Here is a 26,481-nt window from a genome sequence, read left to right on the forward strand (position 1 = left end):
CTCGGTGGATCAGGGTGGGCCAGAGGGAAATGAATGAAATCCCCACAACTGCTGCTTTCAGATAAAAAGGCACGCTGCTGACAGGTGCACAGTACCTCCCATACCTTGTATCTATCCATTGGGTCTTCCTGCTGCAGCTGACTCTCTCGCATTGTCTGATATTCTTTTTCATATTTTTTCAGCTTTTTGGTTGGTACCTGCAGAGTTTGGAGAAAATTGCATTAGACAAGACAATCATTTAGGATCCCCGCCGACCGCCCCCCCAATACTGGGTTTGAACCCAGAGGTGCTCTACCACTGAGCTACATCCCCAGTCCTTTCTATTTATTTATTTATTTATTTATTTAGAGACAGGGTCTCACTAAGTTGCCAAGGCTGTCCTTGAATTTGCCATCCTCTTGCCTCGGCCTCCAGAGTCTCTAGGATTACAGGCATGTGCCACCACACCTGGCTGGGAAAAAACTTCCCAATGCTTCTGGCATTCTAAAGGAACATTCCCAGCTAAAGGCTGGGGGAAAGCCTAGATTCTACAGGAAGGCTTGGCAAACTTCTCCTGTAAAGGGCCAGAGAGTGTATTTTGGGCTGTACAGGCAATAAGATCAAGGTCTCAGCCATTCAACTCTTGCTATTGAATGAAGATGGGGGAAAAAAGGCACACTCATACATTGCTAGTGGGACAGCAAATTAGTGCAACCATTATGAAAAGTGGTATGGAGATTCCTCAGAAAAGTTGGAATGGAACCACCATTTGACCCAGCTATCCCACTCCTCAGTTTATACCCAGGACTCAAAATCAGCATACTACAGTGATGCAGCCACATCCAAGTATATAGCAGCACAACTCACAATAGCTAAACTATGGAAGCAACCTAGGTGTCTTTCAACAGATGAATGGATAAAGAAAATGTGGGATATATACACAATGGAATATTACTAAGCCTTAAAGAAGAATAAAATGATGGCATTTACCAATAAATGGATGAAACTAGAGAATATCATGCTAATCAAAATAAGCCAATCCCAAAAAACCACAGGCCAAATGTTTTCTCTGATATGTGGATGCTAATTCAAAATAAAGCGGGGATGCTGGAGCTATGAAAGAATAGAGTTACTTTGAGTTAGGCAGAAGGGAGTGAAGGGAGGGGAGGGGTATGAAGGGTAGTAGAATGAATTAGACATAATTATCCTATTGTGCATAAATGACGACATGACCGGTATGATTCTACATCAAGTACAACCAGAAGAATGAGAAGTTATACTCCCATTTGTATATGACGTGTCAAAGTGCATTCTACTGTCATATATAACTTAATAAAACCACAACAAAAAAAGCTGCCTCAGGTGACACATAGTGTGGCTATGTTCCAGCAAAGCTCCATTCACAAAAACAGCCACGGTCTGTCCACCTATTTTAAATACTGTTGTCACAACTCTTCTTACCTATGTATTTAATAGTACTATTAATTTTAACTATCTTTAAGTGTAATTCAGTCTTCTATCATATTGAAAATAAAAATTGTTTAATAGAAGTAAAAAGTTGAGCAATAATAAATGTCTTTAAATGGGTTAATATACCAAAAACAAAGATCTAAAATTTGACGATAAAACTTGAAAAAATACAGTATCACTGTACTGAAACAACAGTAAATCATCTCAACATCTATATACAACTCATCTACTTCTTGCTAAAATAATGTCATCCTCAAAAGACAGTAGTTGACTCTGAAAGGACTGGAATCACATAGAATCTTTGATTTTAAAAATAAATAAATAAACACAGCATACCATAAAGATCATAGAATTTGGCACTGGACAAACCTGGGTCCCAATGCTCATTACTTATTTACAAACTGTGTAATCTCTCTGCAAAGAGGTATTTAACTTCTTGGCCTCAGTTGTTCATCTATAAAATGATGGGTAAATAAATTTCTACCTCATAATGCTTGACAGGAGAGTTAAATAACATAAATGAGAAATCTAAAGAAATGCTTGGATAATAGAAAATTTTGAATTAAAAAAAAAAAAGCTTTAGTTGAAATGAACATATTACAACCTATTCTGCTCCACATGACAAATCAGGTCTACTTTCAGCCTTTCCTTAAAAGGCCAAATTATGTAATTCCTTTATTTATTTATTTTTTATAAGTTGTAGTAGGACACAATGCCTTTATTTTTTATTTTTATATTCCATTGTCTATATATACCATGTTTTCTTCTTCTTCTTCTTCTTTTTTTTTTTTATACAATGCCTTTATTTCATTTATTTATTTTTATGTGGTGTTGAGGATTGAACCCAGGGCCTCGAATTTGCAAGGCAAGTGCTCTACCGCTGAGCCACACTGCCCCATGTAATTCCTTTAAACATCAAAATCTTTCCTTAGTGTTTAGATGCCTGAGAAAGGGACTTGAAATGAAGGAAAGCAGTTTTGTTTTTGAGATTATAAACATGCCATTTTGCAAACATCTTGAGGAGCAGGAAGGCAAGGATGTGGTCTGTACCCTCGGTATCCACCACGACACTAAGCACAGGATGGGTCTATCCTGGGCCCTCGACAGGTTCTTGCTCGGTTCAAAGTATGAAGTTTGGAAAACATGTATGTGTGTGAGAGACAGCCAAAGAGAATGGAAAGCAACCGGCATATTCGTAATTATTTTATAATTTTAAAGACAGTTTTAATACTCTGGAATCTGACCAGAGAGTTAAATTAAAAAGCAGACTACAGGGCTGGGGATGTGGCTCAAGTGATAGCGTGCTCGCCTAGCATGCGTGAGGCACTGGGTTTGATTCTCAGCACCACATAAAAATAAAATAACGATATTGTGTCCACCTAAAATTAAAAAATAAATATTTTTTTAAAAAAGCAGACTCCAGGTATCATTCTCTTCATTCTAATTACTTTGTTATTTCTATCCAGGAGCACTGTGAAATTCTGGAATTTTCTGCTTCTGAGCACAATTGGGAAGTTTCACAAACTCAGTCCAAACCACTAGACAACCACGTTGTGAGAATATTCATCTGGCTGATGAAAAAATATCTCCCTTTCAAACAAATGGGGACACTTTCGAGGGTGTAACTGAATTACAAGGCCACCATTGAGTGCGGTCATGAGAAACACTAATCCATCTCCAGAGACCTTCCACAATGCACTGTGACCAACCAGAGAGCAGCAGGAAGGAAAGCACCACCTACCAACTGTGTGACTTCACAGATGGCTAGATAAACAAGGGAAACACACAGACCCGTGCTAGGAAAACAACCATATTTTTCTAGATTTTTCTGGAATTCGATTGTAATTCCCTTTCTCTGTATGAACTAATCAAAGAACCAGACACAGACTCTGAAGATCAAGTAGAAAATGAAACAACCCTGGAGCCCAGGAAGAAAGGGGAGAAGTCCCAGGGTTTTATGCAGTGGCAAGGTGTTGAGTGTATCCCCAGAAGCAGGGCCGTGGGGGCAGCTGAAGGTGCCTTGAAGCGTCTACTCAGCAGCCCCAACCCACCAGATGGGAGGTGTTCAACATCTTTGCAATTGGGATGCCCTACCGCAGGGTGAAGGCTGAATTTCAGTCCCAGGTGGAAGCATTTTCTACTGTTCTAAAATGGATCTGTTCATCAATGACTGAATTACATATTGCAACTTGTTCCTAGAAAATTCTTCTAAAACCATATTTTTAAAAAATTCTATCACTAAGATTTTTTTTACACGTAAAAGAGTGTTTTTCTTTTAAGTCAAGCTTGCTACTTATGTTAAAAGGTTCATTTCCAAGTGAAATTTTTAAAAAAAAATACACGAAACATCCCCCATAAACTAATCCTTTCCCATCTGGCTGAGATTCTAGGATGTTTGGCTTCATTTTGTTCAGGGAAACAGCAGGTTCCCAGAACAATATGTTGCTAGGAAACCTTGGAAGCTTATTTATCTTGTGCTGCTCGGGATATTGAGCATCCACCTGTAATCGCCACAATGTGAAGGGGGAGAGGTGTGGAGAAGGAAGAGAGGAGAGCTGATATGGTACTCGTTATTTATGAAGTAATCTAAGAAAACAGACTTTTGTTTTTAAAACTACATTTCAGGGCAAATTTGCATTTTATTTTAGGGAATGGAATATTGAGGCTAGAAATTCTTATTAGATAAAGGAATAAGAAAACCTCTCCATTAGGTAGTTTTAATTAATTAAAAAGGTCACTAAAATTTACTAGAATAAAACAACCCATTATCTCAAGAGCAGCATAGGTATTTCTCCTCTTAAGTTAAAGTTAAATCAATTTAATGAAGGTGTGCTGTTGAAGAATATGTGAAGATATTAAGAATCACCCCTCCTTTTTTTTGGTACTGGGAATTGAACCCAAGGGCACTTAACCACTGAGTCACATCTCCAGCCCTGTTTTATATTTTATTTAGAGAGGTCTCGCTGAATTGCTTAGCACCTCACCTTTTCTGAGGCTGGCTTTGAATTCATGATTCTCTTGCCTCAACCTCCCAAGTCCAGCTATCCCTCCTGCTTAATGGTTACCTAATGTGGAGGTCCTATTCCACCAGCTATCTACCCTCAGCCTCTCCAGCATTCACTGTTTGGTTATGTTCAGAAATCTGGAAGAATCCACAACTGTTTCCATGAGTTCGACTGATAATGAGCACTCACCACTCAGAAATGGTATTTATTAAAAACAACCAACCAGGGCTGAGGTTGTGGCTCAGTGGTGGAGCATTTACCTAGCATGTGTGAGGCCCTGGTTTGATTCTCAGTACCATATAAATAAATAAATGAACTGTGTCCATCTACAACTTAAAAACAACAAATACCAACAACAACAACAACCAACAAACAAACGAACAAAAAGAGAAAAATGGAACATCCAACCCTGGCATGACACCTGCAAATGACTATGATAGGGATAGTTTTAACACCCAGCCAAGCTCAACATTTGGGACTTGACAACTAGTTTGGGAAGACAGCATTTTAAGAGAGAACCAGTTTCATCTCTTGAACTGTTTATGGCATTTAGTGATATTTCACACTGTGCCTACCCCTGACATTTAAATTCATATCATAAATATTTATTTGCATGGAATTAGTAAATGGCAACGGGCGGGATTTCGGAGATTGCTTGCTTGGTGCATCCTCTCTGCAGGATGCGGACACTGAACACCTGTGGCTAGAGCTGAGGAAGACCCACGAGTTGCGGCAGAGCAGTCTGGGCCTGGGGGGTCGGCTCCCTCATGCACACTGCTCCTTCCTGAGACTGGGCAAACTCTGGTAAAATGCTTCTCAAATATTAGCCATTTGAATATTCCTTCTCTATTTTTGCCGTCTATTCACATTTTACTTACTACTTTTCTTTAAATCAACCATTAAAAAAAACAGATTTATTTTGCAAGAAAATAATCAATTTGGAAACTGGAGTCAAAATGGAACAATCGTTTCTCATAGATGTCTGCATTCTAGTCCCTGGAGCCTGTGAATATGCTATCTTCATGGCAAAATGGGTTTTGCAGATGTGGTTTAAGCTAAGGACTTGAGACAGGAAGATTTTAGATTATTAGGTGAAGCGGTGAAATGACACAGTTCTTTAAAGGAGGAGAACTTTTCCAGACTTTACTCAAAGGAAGCTGTGAGTGGTACAGATGGAGGCCCAAGAAAGTCAACGTTGCTGGCTTGGATGACGGAAGCAAAGTCCTCCAAGTAGGGGAATGTGGGCAGTCTCTGGACACTGGAAAATGGGAGGGAATGGATTCTTCCCAATGACATCAGGGGAGAAATGCGGCCCCTCAATGCCCTCATTTTAGCCCAGCGAGACCCATGTCCTATTCTAACCTAGATAACTGCATGTTTTTTTAATCACTAAGTCTTTTATGGTAACCACAGGAAACTAAACCAAAATATTATAAATAATAACTGCTATTCATGGAACTATTTAATGTTTACAAAATTTAGTTGAAAGTCAACACTTGCTGAAAGCAAGATAAAAATTCCCTCGTCCTTCATTTTATAGTCAACAATAAATATGCCAATATAAAATAAACTGTAAACTATTAATCCTTACATTAAAACAGCAGGGGATCAAACTAGACAGCAGTAAGCAAAGATAAAAACCACTGGCCCCAGCCAATGCGCAGACTCATGTGGTCCCTTGTTGCCCTCTCCTCCTATAACCACCTGCAACTGGCTGTGGTGTTGGCCAAGTGGTACCCACGAGGTACTTTTTTAGTTCTTGCTAAGGATCGGTCCAGTATCCACTGGCATTTCCATGATGGGTTTATTGTATTCTACTGTTAAAATGCCTGTTCAGACCCTCTAAAATTACTTCATGGCAGCATTTTGAAAGACACTGCACTAAATTGAATGGCTTTTTCAATGGTTCTCCTGATAACAATGGGTTACAATTCTAAACCAGGGGGATTTTTATTAACTCCACTCCCGGCCACCAACACCTCATCTGCCACTTACTGATGAGCATGAGCCTTATTCAGCTGTTACTTGGAAACAATAAAGACAAGAGCCTGGTGAGCTAAGGCAAAGGGGAGGGAAGAGAAAGGGTGAGGAGTGTTAAGTAGTGACCTTCATGACAGTAAAGGAGAAAGCACAGTAATTGCTCTCCCCCATGTTATCATGCTGGCCTCAGAAGATACGAGAGGAGAGGCTGCAGGAAGAACAGGTTGAGTCTCCCTCAGAGGGAACACCTGGATTCCAAATGTTTCAGATTTTGTAATATCTGTGCATGCATACACACACACACACACACACACACACACACACACACACACACACACCCTCCAGATATCTTGGGGATGGGCATCCAGTCTAAACATAAAATTCATTTATGATTCAGATACTCCTCGTGTATATAACCGGAAGGTGGCTTTACACAGTATTTCCAGTGCACTTGGGTTTTGACTGTGCTCTGACTTCTAAAGTCAGGTGTGGACTTTTCCATTTCTGGCGTCATGTCAGTGCTTAGAAAGTAACAGATTTTGGAACATTTCAGATTTAGGGTTTTCAGATTAGGAATGCTCAACCTGTACACCCAACCTCTTCACTCCCCATGGTCTCTCATCTTCTCATTCAAGGTCTATATTTCTTATTTTTATTTGTGACTCAGATTGAATATGTATTTTGTTGTATTTAATTTTAAATGAATTTTTCTTAATAATCTTTATCTAACTAATCACATCTACCAGGATTATTACTCTATTTTGTATTTTTATTTTCTTTCTTTTTTTTTTAGAGAGAGAGAGAGAGAGAGAGAGAGAGAGAGAGAGAGAGAAAAAAAATGAGAATTTTAATGTTTATTTTTTAGTTTTTGGCAGACACAACATCTTTGCTGAGGATCCAACCCGGGCCGCATGCATGCCAGGCGAGCACGCTACCGCTTGAGCCACATCCCCAGCCCCTGTATTTTTATTTTCATTCTCTAATTTTGAATACTCATAAATATTTGAATTTCACATCATTAATTATTACAAAATAAAAATATATTTTCTTACATATAAGGTTTAGGTAAGTTTCCTGACTACATTTAAGAGCTCAAGTACTTTTCAACACTACAGATCTTAAACTTTGGATAATTAGGATAATAGAACTCTTAAGTAACAAATTTGAACACCCCAACTATATGAACTTAAAGGAAACTTATACACAGAAAGCAGAGAAATAATAGAACACACATGGAGATTTTTCAACTTGTTCTGCAATGCATATAAGATCTTTGGCTTATATGGATTTTATGGAATAGTGTTTCAAGTTCATTTAAAAAAATGGTTTTTGAATTTAAACAGAGAAGAGAACCTAGGAGCCACCAGTGTTTCAGGGTAAGGTACCACTGGCATTTGGGTGGAATGATTCTTGTTTGTATAGATTCCACTTTCCAATTCTGAGTACCTGGCAATGCTGGTGCCATTTAACATTTTACCTAGTAAATACCACAGTGCCCTCCTGTCACTGACAAAGGATGCCATACACCTTTTCAAACTAGGGGTGGACACAGGAGTCTGCAAGATTTGAGGGGTAGGTAGGTGCTCAGCATGGAATTTGTACTGAGAATTAATGAGCTAACCTGTCAATAAAGAAAGATGGAGACAGGCACGGCATGCTCAGTTCAGTAGCCCACTGGTACACCCTGACGCCCGCTTCCCTCTGCAGCTTTCAGTCAGCAGTAATTGGCATTAAGTAAGGGATTGTTTCATGTTAAAAAAAAACAGTTTTATAGTAATAACTTAGAAAAATCTATATTTAATATTTTCAACAACTCTGTATTATTTAGATTCTACATATGAGAAAGTACAGTCACATAGATGGTAAATGGAGTCAGGAATGAGATCCAGACAGCTGCCTGCAGAGCCTGCCCTTGTAACTACTTAGCTTTATTGTCTGGGACCAGAGCATGATGGCAAAGAAACTTGAGAAGCTGAGGGTCTAGACAGAGTGCCAAGCATGTGTCTGATTACCACATGGTTTCATGGTACAGTAACAGATGTTCAGATGTTCATCCAAGGTACAAGAATGACCAAAAGGAAATGTGTGGGGTCAGAGGCAGAGCAAGCACAGCTATCAGGGCTTTTTTTTTTTTAAACATGGGTTTAGACAAGCTTCCTTGCCAAACAAAAAGCTGGTTTTCCCCATGCTCAAAATGAACACTGGGCCAGCCAACTGTAAGACCTAAAATTTATGGTCTAAGGAATCTGTTTCTCTACTTTAGAAATAAAAATATTTATTGAAGGATGCAGATACTTGTAAATCACACTTTTTTTGGCTTTTTAAAGGCTCATATGACTCAGGTTAATGTTTTTCAAAATAAATATTCCCTGTGATCAGATATTCAAGTGCTTAAAATTTTAATATAATAGAATAAATGACTATCCATTATGTACTGTTTTTGTTCACTCCAGATAATTTCTTAGGAAGAATATAAATTATTCCATTTAATATATTAACCACTGGATCAAGAAAAAGTATAATATTACATTCCTTGGAAATTTAGTGGGGTCTAAGTGTTTTCTAAGTAAGAATCACAGACACTTCTGCAAGAACTTATCAAGATCCGGATATGGAATGGATCAGTGACAACCAAAATTGTCACTGTGCAGTAACGATAAGGACCAAGAAGAAATAGACGGAAAGAAATCAGGAGACAACTTCTAAGAAGAGAGACACTTCCTGTAGGTTTAACCTAATCCTCTTTTTATGGGTAAGCAAAGGATGCAACTTAGATTCTTTTTGAGATTTTTAGCACTAAGAGGGTGACTGTAAGTCAATGTTTTATTGCATGAGACTAGGGGAAGAAAATCTGTCACAGTACATAAGAGTTTATTAGATGGATTTTTTTTTTTTGGTACTGGGGATTGAACCCAAGGGTGCTTTACCACTGAGCTGAACCCCCAGTCCTTTTTATTTTGAGACAAGAGCTCACTAAGTTGCCCAGGCTGGCTTGAACTTGCCATCTTCCTGCCTCAGCCTTCTGAGTTGCTAGGATTACAGTGTGCCACCAAATCCAGTTTATTAGGTGTATTTAAAAAAAAAAAAAAAATATATATATATATATATATATATATATATATATTTAGTAGATGAACACAATACCTTTATTTTTTATGTGGTGCTGAGGATTGAACCCAATGCCTCACACATGCTAGGCTAGTGCTCTACCACTGAGCTACAACTCCAGACCGCCCCCATCTTTTTTTTTTTTTTTGGTACTAGGATTGAACCTGGGGCACTTAAGCACTGAGCCACATCCCCAGACCTTTTTATATTTTTTAGAGATAGGGTCTCTGTAAGTTGTTTAGGGCCTTGCTAAATTGCTGAGGCTGGCTCTCAATCCTCACAATCCTCCTGTACTCACAATCCTCCTGCCTCAGCCTCCCAGCTGCTGGGATTATAGGCATGCACCACCATACCCAGTTTATCGGGTGCATTCTAATACTTGAGGAGCACATGGTTTAACCAGTGAGGACATAGAAGGTATTTATCTTTTACTGCAATCCTAACATAAGTTCCAGGCTCACAGACATCAAGTTCCAGATACTCTTTTCCTGAATTCATAGTAACACAAACTCAGTACACCTCTTGTTCTCCTCTCCTCCAACATGTTCAAATTTCCTCACTAGCTAATGGTGCACACACCTGAGACAGGTTCCTGGGTCCAATTATGAGTAATTGATGACAGCCACTTTCCAACATTCATGGCCCACTCCAGAATGGAGCATGCTCATCCAAGTATTTCTGCAAGCTTCTGAAATGTTGATTTCTACTTTCTTCACCATGTTTGAATGCTACAGCAAACTGAGGAGACTCTTTCAGTTTTTTGGATCTGCTTATCTATTCATTTCTAATTATTCCATAAATCTAATTTTGCATGCTGTTTCTGTGAAACTCTGTGATACTTCTGCTATAGGGATGCCTTATTAGTAAATACTGTCTAGAAGGGGAGAAATTACTGTATTAATTGTGTTGACAACTTCCAAAGTTATAGTTTCTAGCCTAGAACTTCTAAACTCAACCTACATATCCAGCTAGCTTCATATTATCCTTTGGGTGTTTTACATTTCAGAAATTTAAAACGTGGACTCATGCTCCACCCCTACTCACCTCCAGCTCCTCTTCTTCCATTATTAATCTTCCAACCAGAAATCCAAGTCATAAACCCAGAAGTCACCTTTGACCTCTCCCACACCAACACTCCTGCAATCATGAGGTTGTATAAAGCATACCTCTAAAATACCTACTCACCTTTCTCCCACTGAGCCTCACTGCAAGGCCCTGGCTCAATTCATAATTACCTATAATCAGAACTATTGCAATAACCCCCAAACTGGCCTTCTGTGTCCACACTTGCTGTACTCTGAATCTCTGGCATCATAGAGCAAAAAGAAATTTTTTTCTGATACAAATCTGAAATAATTCTTCCTAAAAATTTTCATTTGCTTCTCAGTGCTTAGGATAAAAAAGAAACACTCAGCATGACTCAGCTGGTGCAACAGGGCCTGCTCTCAGCCTGCTTCTCTCACTTACTCAATGCCCACATCTTGCAATAGAAAAAGGTAATCATTAGAATTTCTGGCCCTATTTAATTTTTTTTACCTCATTTTTCAAAATCCACATTTGCCTATTTTATGATATTGCAGGTACATAATTTATTACAAAATAGAATTTATGCATGGGAAGTATAGGCTCAACTGACTTTTACTGACAGGGATGTACAGAGTTTGGACAACAGCCTCTACTCCCACCATACTGGGCTTCTTTTAGTTCCTTTAACTGATGCTTCCCGCTCTGCCCTGCTTCTGCTGGGATGGGTCCAGCAGGTTCACCAGACGACATGAGTTGAAAGGTCTGAATTGTGATCAGGCCCATCTTCTTTCACAGAGCTCCCCAGGCCGTTCTGGTACGTACGTCGTCCACTAGAAAACCACTGCCGGGAAACACTGACTGCCAAGCCAGGAGGAGTAGAAACAGGCTAGACAAGCTTTTACTAATCGGCCTGAGCCTACACCCACCTGTTTCTAAGGAAACACCCATTCTGTGATAGAGCAACCAACTTAGAAATCAACTTTGGGAGAGAATAAATTCAAATGGTTAGAAAGGACTAGAGTGGGCACGGTGACCCACTCCCAGCGACTTGGCAGGCTGAGGCAGGAGGATAGCAAATTCAAAGCCTCAGCAACTTACCAAGGCCCTACTTAACAAGACCCTGTCTCATATAAAAAATAAAAAGGGCTGGAGATGTGGCTCCTTGAGCCTAGCACATCTAGGTTCAATCCCCGATACCAAAAAAAAAAAAAAAAAAAAAAAAAATTAAAAAGGACTACTTTTATTGTTATAAAATATTTCAAGAATCTGTATACACGGTTTGCATATAAAAACAAAATTAAATTTTAAAGATGGGGAAAATCATACTCTTCAAGAGCAAGTATTTGAGCACAAATTTGTTTTTTGATACTCTATGCACAGTGGTTTAGGAGTTAAATAGTCTTGCATTTGAAAGTCTGCTCTGCCAAATACTAGCTATATAATTTTACAAGCAATTCATTTAGGCCTCTTATGCAGATCCTCTTTTTTTTTATGTTTTGTAATGGAATAACACAAACATCTACTACTAAAGCCATCTCCTTTTATTGAGCACATAATGTATGACACAAAACTGGGTAAAGCACTCAACATAAATTTTAAGCCTCACAAAGGAGTACTGATATTCTATGCCCATTCTATAAATTAGTAAACTGTGAAGAACTAAAGGGACATGCACAGGCACATGAGAGTGACAGGGGGCTCAACAGGCCCTTTTGATACCAAAGCTAAGCCTTGATTGTAGGGTTATGTGACCATCATCTACACTGCCTGTCACCTAGCCAGCACACTAGCTCTCATATTCAGGAACCTGACATGCCCTCTCAGCAGCCTGTTGCAACTAACCAAGCTACTCAAGGGTGGATATATTGTCATTTTAACACCTGACTGAGAGATCAGGAATCTATAATACTTGTCATATTACTGGCATAAAAAGAAAATGAACATCTTTGCCCTTATCTTTCTGGGCAAGCTAGAAGAAAAGAGCTGGTCAAATAGTTTCTGGGGTGGTTGAGTAGGGAACTTAATTCTGGGAGAAACCTGCTTAAAATTCCATAAAGTCTTAAGAGGAAGCAAGTGGAAATGACAGATTTTCCTCCTTTCACAGCCTTCCCAGAAAAGCACTGAAGGCATAAACAAGCCAGTGATTTCCAGCTTACAGCAAATCATCTTAAGCCTCTGGGGTCTTCCAGTGTTTCAGTGGAACTTCTGAGGTATACATCTGCCTTGATACTACTTCCTCTACTTCTTGATTCCTTTCTGTTCTCTCTGTGACCCATACTGATTTAGGCAAATAATGCTGGGTCCTCCTTCTCACTGACATGTCACAGTTGCTGTGGGACCATAACTATTCCTCCTTCTACTCATCTTTAAATCTCTTTTTCTCAGATTCTTTGCACTTGTAGAAAAGGGAGGAAAAGATATTTAGCTTGCTTTTCTTTTAAGCAATAATGATTCTTCTGTTACTATATTGGTTATCTTCACTTGAAGGCTAACTTAGGAAAATTCTGATATTTTTTCTCTTTGATAAAAACTAAGAAGCAATAATAAGTTAGTATACTATACTGGATGTTTGTATTTCTCTTCTTTTGGTGGGGAAGTCCTCAAAAGCTTCTATATATCACAAGAAAAATTCTTTTAAATGACTTTCAGGTTATCACCTAAAAATTTTAGCAAAATGTCTGGAGAGTAATAGAATGAATACCAAGTACTAAAAATTAAGATTATAAAATGGTATGTATTCATTCACTCAATCTGGTTGCATATTGAACAGTGCTAGTCTGATTCCAGGAAGCAGATAAATTAGATGTAGTTCCAAAGCTGGGCGATAGGAAGACAACACAGCTGTGTATTCAGAAGGAGCTCATTCAACTTATTTTAAAATTAGACAAGATAGGAGAGAAAGAACAATTGGGGAGTCACATGGGACACTATTCTCTATTACCGTCAAACACCATGCTCACTCCCATAGTGCTCTTCCACCACAGAACACTACGAAACCTTAAGCAGAACTTTTATATCAGTTGTTACTGGCAATTAGATCAAAAGCGGATGTATCTCCTGCTAAAAACACCCACAATGGGCAGCAGGCTACAGACATTTTATGCCATAAGAAAATGAATTTGAGAACAATGTACAAAACAATATATTGTAAACCTTCCTTTAGAGAAGCTGAGCTTTACTATACCAGTCCATCTGAGAAGGACAAACAGTTGGAAAGGACGGGAAATGGTCAACCTTCACTGTATTCATCTACCTTTAAAAGCAATAGCAGATAAAACTGGCTAAAAGTCACCACCAGCAGCATTAAACCACAAAGTGGATCACTTTGCCATTTTTATGCACCAATTTGTAACATGGGGAGAAAAGCTTATTCCAATATTCTAACAGTTCTAAAAATCATCTATTTGCTCACTCATTCACAAAGTGTTGACTATTTACAATGTAGACATCCTGGAACAAATGTACTGTCCCCTCAAGGAGCTTATAAATCTGGTGGGAGAAAGTCTTAAAAAATAGTCACACAACTTAAATACACTCTGAGGGAGAAGCAAAGGTAGAGGGGTAATAATACACAGCTCTTATTTTGATTGCTTCTCTGGGAAATGACAAGGGAGCTGAGCTCTGAATAAGGTAGCCAGTGTAGGGAGATGCTCCAGGTGCAAGGAACAATGGGTACAGGTGGGGAAGAGCAAGATCAGCTACACCATTTCCCAAGTCAGAAAAATGAAGCCCACATTCCCTCTTGTGGTTTAGACATGGGGTGTCCCCCAAGAGCTCCTGTGCTTAAGTAGGTGTGTTCAAGATGAATGACTGGATTTTGAGTCCATCCCACTTTGAATGGACTAACTGGTGGTACCTGTATGCAGGTGGGGCAGGGCTGGAGGAGGTGGGCCACTGGGGGTGTGTCCTAGAAGGGTTGTTCTTCCTGGAAGCCCCTTCCTCTCCCCCATTCTCTCTCTCTGCTTCTAGGCCTCTATGAACAGAGCAGCTCTCCTCTGCCAAACCCTTCTGCCATGATGCTCTGCCACACCTCAAGCCCAGAGAAATGAAGTCAGTCCACTACAGACTGTTTATGCAAAATTTTATTCAAACTTTCCCCGCTCTGATATATTCTTGTCAGGCTTTTTGGTCACAGCAACCCAAAGTTGATTAACACAGCCACTTGGGTGAAATGAAGAATTTCAAGATGGTGACACAGGGGCTGGAGTTGTGGCTCAGTGGTGTAGAGCACTTGCCTTGCATGTGTGGAAGACTGGGTTCGATCCTCAGCACCACATAAATAAATAAAATGAAGGTATTGTGTTCATCTACAACTAAAAATAAAAAGATGGTGACACAGCGTTAAATGAAGCATGATCTATGCAACTGCACAGGTCAACTCTTTTAGTCAGCTTTTTCACTGCTGTTACCAAAAGATCTGACAAGAATAACAGAGGAGGAAAGTTTATTTTGGGGCTCATAATTTCAGAGGTCTCAATCTGTAGATGGCCAAATCCATTCCTCAGGGTCTGGGGTGAGGCAGAAAATCATGGGGGAATGGGTGTGTTGGAGAAAAGCAGCTCAGGACACTACCAAAAGCCAGGTGGAGCCCTCCCCACCACAACAACATATAAACCCCAAAGGCACGCCCACAATGACCCCCCTCCTCCAGCCATACTCCACCTGCTTTCAGTTAATTCCTATTAGGGGATTAGTTCACGGATTGGGTTAAGGTTCTCATAACCCAATCATTTAATCTCCAAACCTCCTTGCATCTTCTTGTATGTGAGCTTTTGGGGGACATCTCATAACATCACCCACCTATGAGGCAGGATCTAGGAAAGAAAATGCATGTTGGAAGGACATCCTGGAACAAATGTACTGTCCATTGGTGGGTATTGAAGAGACAGGAACGCGATGGGGCACCAGGCCAAGGAGAGGCCTCCAGGGGCTAGCTCAGGGAGCGCCCAGCACTGTCTCCATCACACTTCCCCCAACCGTTCCCCCAGAGCTCCTGTGCAAACGAGGCTATTATGTAATCGTTCTGCGGGCTGCTGTGAGGAAGACAGAGAAGACAGCCTCTGCTTTTAAGGAGCTCACAAATAATTGTACAAGAGTTGAATCTGCTAAATGCCACAAGAAAGGTATAAGCACCATTTGCAGGGGATTCGAGGCATGAAGATTATTTGCTTGGGGTAAGAAACTACAAATACAGAGACAGAAGAACCACAAACTACTGAAATTGGCCTCCTGCTGCCTTTAGACCCACAATTTCACCACAGCACTGCAGGAACAGCAAACACACCTAGCGCTCACTGCAAGCTGGGCGCGGAGTGCTGCCGCTGCCTGTGTATTGATTCCCTTGAGACTGATGCCTATGAAGAAGGTGCTGTCATCCTCCTCCTCTGAGGCACAGAGAGATGAAATGACTTGCCTAGGGCCTCACATCTAGTACTGTAGGGATGCATTCACATCTATGCAGACAGGGTCCAAAGTCTTAGCTCAGGCTTTATTTTGCTTTGCTTAAAAATCTACATACTATAGGTGTGATTCTTTAATTTTTTCTTCCAGTCTCCTGTTCTCACTTTAATCTTTTTATCTACTGTTTTATTTATATATATATATATATATATATAGCTTCAAATTAACTAGGAGATACACACAACAAGAGCAATCATTCTAAGGATTGATCCAATCTTTATTAGCCAGATTCAGACTTGACAGAAAAAGCAGTATGAGATAATTTAGATCTGAATTTCTAAAAGAAGCAACATAGAAAACACTACTTTCCTCTACTGTTGAGAACAATCCCAGTGTGTCTGCACGATGTCCAACTAGAGACCATGCAGTTGTGGACAATTTCTACTGAGCCCTGAGAACTGTGAACACCAAATCATGGAACTCTGGAAGCTTGTGTATTGGCTGCTAGTGTTCCCAGAGCCCAGTGCTGGATGTATTCTGCACAGAACTGTGAAATGCATGCATATCCTCAGTAATTCAGCAAATGTCTAGTGTGTGCATGTACTATATGGGCTACAAAGACAGTTCTAGCATAGTCCTGCCATTAAAAACTTACAATAAATTTTTACATTTTGTTAATGCCATAACATAAATATCAGTCTTATGCTATTATGGTTTAGAGAAGGTTTTTACAAACTCATCAAGAAATTTAGGACAGACTCTACAGAGAAGCTAACAGGTAAGAACTGTACAAAGGTTTTGTTGCTGACCATTCAAAAGTGTCAGGATTTGGGGTGTGGAGGAACACAGATATACAGTACCCTCTCAGGACTAGAGAGAAGCATTCCATGGTACTTTTCCTTAGTACCAGGTAGGAAGCATCTTCTGATAGGTGGTAGCCACAGGTCCAGAATGCCACACCAAAGAAATTGTTCTATAGGTATTCCATTGGTTGGCTTGCCAGAATCTTATATTCAATTCACAGAGCCAGAAGACCCTATGTAATATTTCTAACCAATGCAATTCAAAATCATTTCTTTATGCTAATTTGAAAACCCTCTGGTGTAGATTTAAAGTAGGTTTAATTTACAGTAGTTATCTCCTAATTAGGGTCTTTCCAGTGCAAACCATCTACCCCTCAATCCAATTAGAGTGCTACTCCCAAATCAAATCAGGTGCTTCAGATCCTCTCTATGGTTCAGGTATGGACAACCACATTAGGCTGGAGTATTTTCCTGTAAAGGACAGACAGCATTACAGTGGAGTAGGACTATGAGAAGTACCCAGAAGGGTAAGATGTTCCTGATGAAGGAACAACTCTCTAGTACCAATTTCTTTCTCTATTCCTAAGGGAGCAGAAAGAAACCTCCAAAGGCAAACACATGGAGCCAAAATAATAATGTGGTCCTATTAATTGTGTTAAGAGTTGTGTTACCTGCATGAGGAGCTAAAAGACCTTGTGTAGGCACCAGCACAGTAGGCTGAAAAGAAGACTCTGGAACAGAGTGCAGATGGCCTAGGTGGCTGTCAACTGATGGAGTGTGAACCTATAGAATAGTTTGGTAGTAGTTCCTCAGCACTACATTTTCTAAAATGAAAGCAAGCACATGGTCTTAACAGATGTTTGCAACCACTGTGGATGTGAGAAGCAATTTGGAATAGGAAAGAACACCTAAAAAGTACTAAGCACCTTTGGATTGTTTGGGTAACTTATAGGACTTATGAGGCAAAATATATGACATTAGAACTGTCTTTTAAAAGAAAGTCTTGGCAGAGTAATGTTAAGAAATCAACGAGGTTTTAAAGTGGAACAGTAGGAGTCAAGGTGTAGCTCAGTGGTAGAGCACTTGCCTAACATGCACAAGGGTTTGATCTGGGTTTGATCCCCAGCACAACCCACAAAAATGAGTAATAATAAAAATTATTAATAATAAAATAGGACAGAAAAGGATCAAACTGTGCTTTTAAGAATGTTAATCTGAGCTGGGCATGCCTGAGCAGCTTGTGAGGCTGAGGCAGGAGGATCAAGAGTTCAAAGCCAACCTCAGCAAAAGTGAGGCACTAAGCAACTTAGTGAGACCCTGTCTCTAAATAAAATACAAAGTAGGGCTGGGAATATGGCTTAGTGGTCGAGTGCCCCTGAGTTCAGTCCCTGGTACCCGCCCCGCAAAATGTTAATCTGGCTGGGCATGGTAATACATGCCTGCAATCTCAGCTACTCGGGAGGCTGAGGCAAGAGGATCTCAAGTATGAGACAAGCCTGAGCAACTTAGTGAGATACTGTCTTAAAATGAAAAATCAAAAGGGTTGGGGATGTAGCTCAGTGGCAGTGTTTCTGGGTTCAATCCCCAGTACCAGCAACATTGTAAAAAGAATGTTAATCTGGAAACAGTGTGTATGCTAAACCAGAAGAGAGAATAAAGAAAAGGAGAAAAGAAGAAACTGGAACACTCAGGAGGTTATGGAAATAGGTGAGGACAATGGCCTCTGTGAAGCAGATGACAGGAAAAATGGAAGGGAAGGAACCAATGAAAGAGAGCTCTGTCTTTAAAGTCAAGTCTTTCCCTGTCACTTCAGCCAAGAGATCCATTAAGCCAAGAGATCCCTCCCTTCCTGGAGCCTCCCTAGAATCAGTCTTCACCAGGCCACCAATAATCACACAGGACTATGATGAGCTTTCCCCGGGGGAATCCACTTTCCTATCTCCACTGGGACAGCTTAAGGCAAAACCCCTTATCAAGCTTGGAACCCATTTCAACCTAACAAGCTGAATGCCTAATATTGCCTAAAGCACATTCATTCAGGTAAACATAGTCCTAACGTCTACTGGTTCCAATGGAATTTTCTAGTCAGTTCTAGTACCGGAAAAAGAGACAGCTGAAGCCCATGTCCTGTGTGTTCCTGGAGTATGGGTATTACAGGAGAGGTGGGATGACACGGAGCCGATAGGTGGAAAGACACAGAACCCACCTAACAGGATATTTTTGTTACCTAAACCAGAAAATTGTGATAACAAATTAAAATAGCAGACTTCTCTGATATATTTGACAGAGCCAATAATTACCTCTGCTCTGTGGGGTAACTTCTAAAATACAGGAGAATGGGACTATTTGAGGAGACTTTTTATGTTACACAATAGGAGTGCTCCCTGAATCAAAATAATAATAAGAGGATGTTTAAGAGAATTCTCATTTTGGAAAAAAGGTAATATCAAACTGACTCTCCAAAAATTGATTGAAAACAAAATTGGATCGTTTTTATGATGTTGAATAGACCCAAAGAGACTGTAATTGAGATTATGCTTGGCCGTGCACAAGTAAAGGAGAGGCCAAAGGGAGGGCTTTTTCATGAGCCTCTCTTTAAGGTCCATCTACTGCACACATGGAGGCTTGCTCTCCAAAGTTCAGGATGGGCTGCCATTGATGTCCCCATTTCTATGGGAACTGCAGGGAAGTGGGAAAAATAAGCTATGGGGAAATATGCATTTCAACCCTCACTTCCCTCCCCACCACCCAGCCTCGTTTCCATGGGAACAGAAGTTGAACAACCTCCCCAGCAGCTCAAAGTAAAAGCTCACTCATAGACTGCGGCTGTTTGAATGTCAGCTCAGAGCTGCAAATGACAGTTTATAGCTGCTGGTAAAATTTTTAAATGATGTTTTCCCTAATAAATTCCCCACTGTAATAATTTACTAGGGGAAACTGACTATTTAACTAGCACAAGTAAGAATACTCAAGGGGATCTCCTGAGGACTAGATGTTGCTGTCTTTCATAATTCCAATATCATTTATCATTTTAAAAAGAATGCCTGTTGCAGGTGCAACGGCACACACCTGTAATCCCAGCCACTTAGGAAGCTGAGGCAGATGGATCAGGCATTTTGAGTACAGCCTGAGCAACTTATGAGACCCTGTACAAAAAGGAAAAAAGATAAAGGAAAAAAATTGACTGCAATGGGAAATACAGTGAAATGAAATGAGAGGACACACAAGTCACTCCGATGGCACAAACTTCCTCCAAATAGTGGATGTAGAAAAAGTACTGAGGAACTACTTAAACTGAAGGGGGAAGGAAAGAGAAAGAGGGGTCAAATTGAACATTTAAGTGCTATTTAATTATCTTTTATTACTAGAAACTATGAGAAAATTGTCAGTTACACCCAGAGCTGGAACAGTGAGCCAGCTGAACTTGGCCAGAGATCTAGACTTAAGCTTTTGGAGTGAAATCTGTAAACACACAGTACAGCTATCCAATAGACTTTGGTTCCTGAATTTGAACAGTGAGGTACACCTTTATTTCTTTAGCTACTATAATTGATAAGGACTGGCCAGAACTTGCTAAAGATTACCTATTTCTCCTGTACATCCAAGGGCTTTAGAATACACATGTAAAGTGATTCATGGTGCAAATCTGTGTTACAAGCTTTTAGCTCAAGGGGAAACATCCTCCTTGATCACCTGAAAGGATGCCAACATGTGACATGACAAGGCTGAAAAAGAAAAAAAAGATTTTTTTTCATGTCCACAATTTGATTTTATCTTTAAGGTCTTCTTTTACTATTTTTGGAGAGGTTGCTATCCAAAATTGTTCACTGTAACTTGGCTCCCACTCACATATGCCTCAGGCAAATGCAAATGCTACTGAATTTCTAAAACAGTTCAGCAGAACAGTGTCCAGAACAGTAGCTAACAGGATGAAGAGGAAGTATTTAATAGACTTTAGGCTTCTGGTTCTCACCATATCTCCAAGGTGACACTTCCAAAGGGAAGAGCTCCAAGTTAAGACTTCTGGTTTTCACTGCTCACTCAATTAAATTCTATTTCAAGAAGCACTCACTTAGCTGATCACCTAGCATCAGGTATTGGTGATAACAACATTTAAAATGAAGACAGAACTTCCCACTGCTAGATATCAGTTTTTTAAAATAAGGCACTGCTGCCGGGCACAATGGCGCACACCTGTAATCCCAGCAGCTCAGGAGACTGAAGCGGGAGGATGGTAAATTCAAAGCCATCCTCAGCAACTTAACAAGGCCTTAAGCAATTCAGCAAGACTCTGTCTCTAAATATTTAAAAAGGGCTGAGGATGTGGCTCAGTGACTAAGCACCCCTGGGTTCGATCCCCAGTACAAAAAAAAAAAAGGCACTGCAATTTTTAAATTAATATGACAGCTCTCCTTCCCTATTTCTCACCACAGACCTTGTTACACACGAAGGTTGTGACTTTTTTGGAAATGTTATTTATAATGTTACAGTGTAACATATAATTTAAGCTATAAAATTATAAAATACAGGTAAATATTTGAAAAAAAAAGTGACTTCTTGGGGGGACCCAAGGTGAGTCTATAAATATGGAACCTAAGTAATTGGTAGATTGGGGCATTTTCTAATTCTCAGGAAAGTTTCTTCTCTTTTCGTAAACACATTTTTACTAGCTAACATTATAAATTAGTATTAGAAGCACTTTGCTGTCTCTATAAAGTGTACAATAGTTTAGGTTCATTAATATACATGGAAACCTCTGTGAAATTTACCAAATTAAAGAATGCCTTGATTTAATCTGAGCTGCTCTTTTCCTGCTAAAAACCATCATTCCCTTGGACTTCATGTTCTCATCAATTCTGTTTACGTACTAGTGGTAGGCTTTCCTTTTGAAGACAACTTTGTTATCCAGAAATGAAGTTAAATTTGAATCTAGATGCTGAAAAGACAGCTTTGTTCATCAAGACTGACTCCTGGCAGCCTCAGGAAGTCCACAAAGTCATGAAGTGTCGTCATAGTACCAGGGCTTGTAAGAGAAGCTCGGGGAAGTGGTAAGTCACAGGTGATAAATTCATAAATTAAAAACCTCCTGTGCTGTAATTTTCTTTTTTTTTTTTAAATATTTTTATTATTTTTTATTTTTTTTTTTTTTAGTATTTGGCGGACACAACATCTTTGTCTGTATGTGGTGCTGAGGATCGAACCCGGGCCGCACGCATGCCAGGCGAGCGCGCTACTGCTTGAGCCACATTCCCAGCCCCTGTGTGCTGTAATTTTCAAATTTTCAGAATTCTAAGTTTTTCCTAGTTCTGCTCTTTTCTTTCATCTCTTTTTTCTTGCTTTCTTTCTTTCTTTTTTTTTTTTTTTTTGACACCAGGGATTGAAGCCAGGGGACTAAACCACTGAACCACATCCTCATCCCTTTTTATTTTAAGACAGGGTCTCACTAAGTTGCTTAAGGCCTCACTAAATAGCTGAAGTAGGCCTTTAACTTGCCATCCTCCTGCCTCAGCCTCCCAATTCACTTGGATTATAGGTGTATAGCACTATATTCGGCTCTGAGTTCTTATCTAATGCCAACAATTTCCTGAGACATTTTCAAGGAATTACTTATAAGTGAAAACACTTAAGGACAACATAAAATTAAGCCAAAGTCCACATTAAGTGATTTATTTAAATCTCTTAGGCTTGTAAATGCTGAGTGGGCATTTATTACATTACATATTCATTTGTTGTTTCTTGTCAGGAAAAAGTCAAATTACTTATACCTAGATATTTTAAAAATTATAAATCACATGAACTCAGAAACAGAGATCTCAAAAACCTTTTTTTTTTTTTTTTTTTTTTTTTGCGGGGAGGGGGTTACCAGGGATTGAACTCAGCAGCACGCGACCTCTGAGCCACATCCCCAGCCCTATTTCGTATTTTATTTACAGACAGAGTCTCACTGGGTTGCTTAGCTCCTTGCTTTTTGCTGAGGCTGGCTTGTGATCCTCATGCCTCAACTTCCCAAGCCGCTGGGATTACAGGTGTGCACCACGAAGCCTGAATCAAAAACATTTATGAACTGTGTGCAGTGGCACACACCTATAATCCCAGCAACTAGGGAGGCTTAGACAGGAGAATCTCAAGTTAGAGATCAGCCTCAGCAACTTGGTAAGTCCTTGTCTCAAAAAATAAAAAGAACTGAGGAGGTAACTTCATAGTACAGCACCCCAGGTTCAATCCCAAGTACGAAAATAAAAAGAAAGAAGAAGAAAAAAAAGTGGTATAGCCTGTGATACAATAATATTTATTGTTATTCATAAATTCTGATATTGTGGAAAGACACACATAGGTTTGTCTGTTAATGACACAGCTTACTCATGATAAATCCCCAACACCACCAAAAAAAAATAAAAATCTCCTGAGAACAAAGAAAATGAAAATCAGAACTATTATCACCTCTTAGGAAGGGCATCAGCTCTAGTTCAGGAACCTCAAGTAAGAATGGAAGTGTTCTCAAGTCCAGGTACTGTGTGGCCATTACCTCTCTGGGCTGTCAAAAAAGCCAAAGAATGCAGGACACACCTAGTTCAGGAGTCTGTCCAACAGCACACCTTCCCTGGCCAGGCCCACTACAGCAAGAGTGGAGAGGCTGAACTTGACTGTGCTTTCTGCTCTATCACACACAGATCTCACTCATACATTCATGCCACTCACAAAAAAGATACACAACTTTCTGTCAAGTGGTTTTACTTCAGAGCCTGTCTTACTGCCCTGAAAATAAACCTCCATGTCTGTAGAGAATCAAATTTATGAACCATATTAGTGACACTGCAAAGAACAGCCACGGGGCCAGTTGGTAGCACTGGCCCAGCATGTACAAGGCCCATACTATAAAAACCAAACAAAAATATAGCCAGGATAGCAGAGTATTAATCGTGCATTCTTATACCAGATGTGAACTTGAAATAAAAACTATGCAACTTCCATTTCTATGATGTTGATGCTACCTACCATCTCTGACCCCTACGTTGTTTCTATTAGCCTTTTTTTTTAAATATTTTTTTTAGTTGTAGTTGGACGCAATACCTTTAATTAATTAATTAATTAATTTTTTTGTGTTGCTGAGCATCGAACCCAGCTCCTTGCACGTGCTAGGTGAGTGCTCTACCTCTGAGCTACAATCCCAGCCCCTCTATTAGCCTTTAAAAAAAAAGGTTTCTAGGGCTGGGGTTGTGGCTCAGTGTTAGAGCGCTTGCCTAGCATGTGTGAGGCACTGGGTTCGATTCTCAGCACCACGTACCAATAAATAAATTTAAAAATCCATCAACAATTAATAAAAAAAAGTTTTTTAAAAAAGGTTTCTAACCAAAATGGTAAAACAAAGTTTAATTCTTCTATAATTCTAAGAGTTTCCCTAGAGGATTGAACTTTCCGTGGATGGTAGGTTGAACTGAGTAGATATTCCCGTCCTGAGCCAATTGAAAGCCCTTATTTTATGGGATGGCTCCAAATCCCTAAGAAAGGGGCCTTGCCTTCACCATGGCATGGGCAACCCAGATCAGAGTGGAGACTCTCCCTCCTCCCCTCTCTAGGACAGCGAGTATCAAACACTAGCATGCCTCAAAATCCCTGAGGGCTTATAAAAGGACAGATCCCTGGGCTCCATTCCCAGAGTTTCAGATTCAATGGATCTGAGGTGAAGAGTAAGATTTGCATTTCTAAAAAGTTTCCAAAAGCCACTCATAATCTAGGTTTAGGTATCATACCTGGAAAACCTCTGCTCCTGTTTCCTCCCTTTGGAGTAAATTCTTTGTTTGGATACAGGATCTGGCCCTAACCCTTACCCCAATCCCAGGAGTTCAAGGCCTGGGCTAACCCTAACCCTAAACTCAACCTTAACCCTAACCCAGTACCAAAATAAAAAAGAAAGAAAGTGGTGTAGCCTATGAATTTATTCTGATATTGTGGAAAGACACATACAGGTTTGTCTGTTAATGACACAGCTTACTCATGACAAATCCAAGTCTCAATCTGTCTCATGCTTCAGCTTCCCCAGTGACTGGGACTACAGGAGTGCACCACCACACCTGGCTTCTACAGTCAGTTCTTAAGTATCCAATTCTCATGTATATCCAAATCTATGAAAACAGAGTACAGAAGACAGGGTCCAAGAGGTGAGAAGGGTATCCATGCAAAGGGATGGCTCTGCCTGTGTGTCACAGCACAGCAAATGACAAGGACACTTAGAGTGGCAACCCATTATGCGTGTATCAGAACCCAAGCAGAATGAGGAAGGTATCTGTGGGAGGGGTACAACCCAATGTGAGGAGGTAGTACAAGGAGAAGACGATGTTCCTACCATCCAGGAGGTGACAGAGAAACAGCAGACATGGCACATACAAGGGCACTTGTCAAATAAGTGAAGGGAGCTAGAAAGAGAACTAGAAAGAGCTCTGCAGGGCTGGAATGGAGATGGAGGTAACAGTGCAAAGTCGGAGCTTTCCAGGCGCATGGTCAGAGAAATAACAGATTCAAGCGCACATAAGAGGTCTGTGTGTGTGTGTGTGTGTGTTTTCATTCCCCAGTCCTGTCTGAGAGACTAGAAGCAATAATACTTACCCCAGGAACAATGAACACACTGTTGCATAGGTCTTAGCTTCTAAATATCATTATCTATTCATTTTCCACATATCCAGGGATATGTGGAAAATACAAAAGGCCTGGATATCTTGCTCTCCCAAAAGCAAGTTAAACCTAAAGAATACTGGAAATATGTCAAAAATTCACAAAAACATCCTGAAGGAGCTCCCAGTGGTCATTCATAAAATTGGAAATGAGTCAATACAGATATGAATGGAGCCAACTAAATCTCTGATTAGGAATAGAATATTTATGTAATTTCAAGCATCAGACTGAGAAACTGTTCCCGGAGGATGGCGGCTACAGAGAAGAGTGATTACAGCCCCTGGCTCAAAGTTCTTAAGAAATTCTACTAAATAAGGAATAGATACCTCTTTGAAAACTTTAAAGAAAGGACTGACTTTCTGGAGTGGTTTTGGTATAACCCGTTGTGGAGAAGTAAAGGTTCCAGATGACTTTTCTGGGTCCTTCTTGGTTTACCAATTCTCCTTTTCACTAACTGCCTGTGTACCATTCAGAGCTCACTGAAGAGTAGAGTTTTGAGCATATGTAGCTCAAAACTTCACTGCACAAGCAAATAACTACATTTCAAAAAAGTAATGAATCAAATGAAGCTGTTTAATTATTTAATCTTATTTTAACCTATACCTAGATGCAAAATAGGAGGCAGTCTGTCTTCAACCACAGAGGCCAGCACATAAAATCTTTCACATAGTATTTCGGCCACTTGATTGTAGGCTCAACCAGGAAGTAATAAAAACAATACATGTAAATGTTTTTTAAGTCAAAAATTAATGAAACCTTCTGGTATAAAAGAAAAGCCATCTTTTTGTTCCTACAGTTACCAGGAGACCTGTGGCAAATAGTAACAGTGCACTTAAAATATCATTAGTTTACTTTACATCTGAACTTGAGATGGCTACAACTTACCAATTAGTCAGAATCCTTAAAATCTTTAGGTAAAGACCAAACCGGAGCTAGAAAATCCTGTTCCAAAAACAAGTTGTGCTCTAAGAGTGAAGGAAATATATCAAAAGGACACAAAGGCCATCTTGAAAGAGTTCCCAGTAAGCAAATAAGGGACA

At 39.8% G+C, this 26,481-nt stretch overlaps 1 protein-coding gene across 7 annotated transcripts in view; it reads right to left on the reverse strand.

The window, feature by feature from the left end:
- The window catches only part of Rabgap1l (RAB GTPase activating protein 1 like), a 628,203-nt gene that overhangs the window by 33,736 nt on the left and 567,986 nt on the right, over window positions 1-26,481 (reverse strand). For all 7 annotated transcript variants that reach the window (XM_077803024.1, XM_077803022.1, XM_077803023.1 and 4 more), the window contains one exon: window positions 105-197. In XM_077803024.1, coding sequence (XP_077659150.1) covers window positions 105-197 — 93 coding nt within the window. The remainder of the gene's footprint in view (window positions 1-104; window positions 198-26,481) is intronic.

Source organism: Urocitellus parryii, chromosome 9 (genome assembly GCF_045843805.1).
Source record: "Urocitellus parryii isolate mUroPar1 chromosome 9, mUroPar1.hap1, whole genome shotgun sequence".
In the NCBI taxonomy this organism is placed as follows: Eukaryota; Metazoa; Chordata; class Mammalia; order Rodentia; family Sciuridae; genus Urocitellus; species Urocitellus parryii.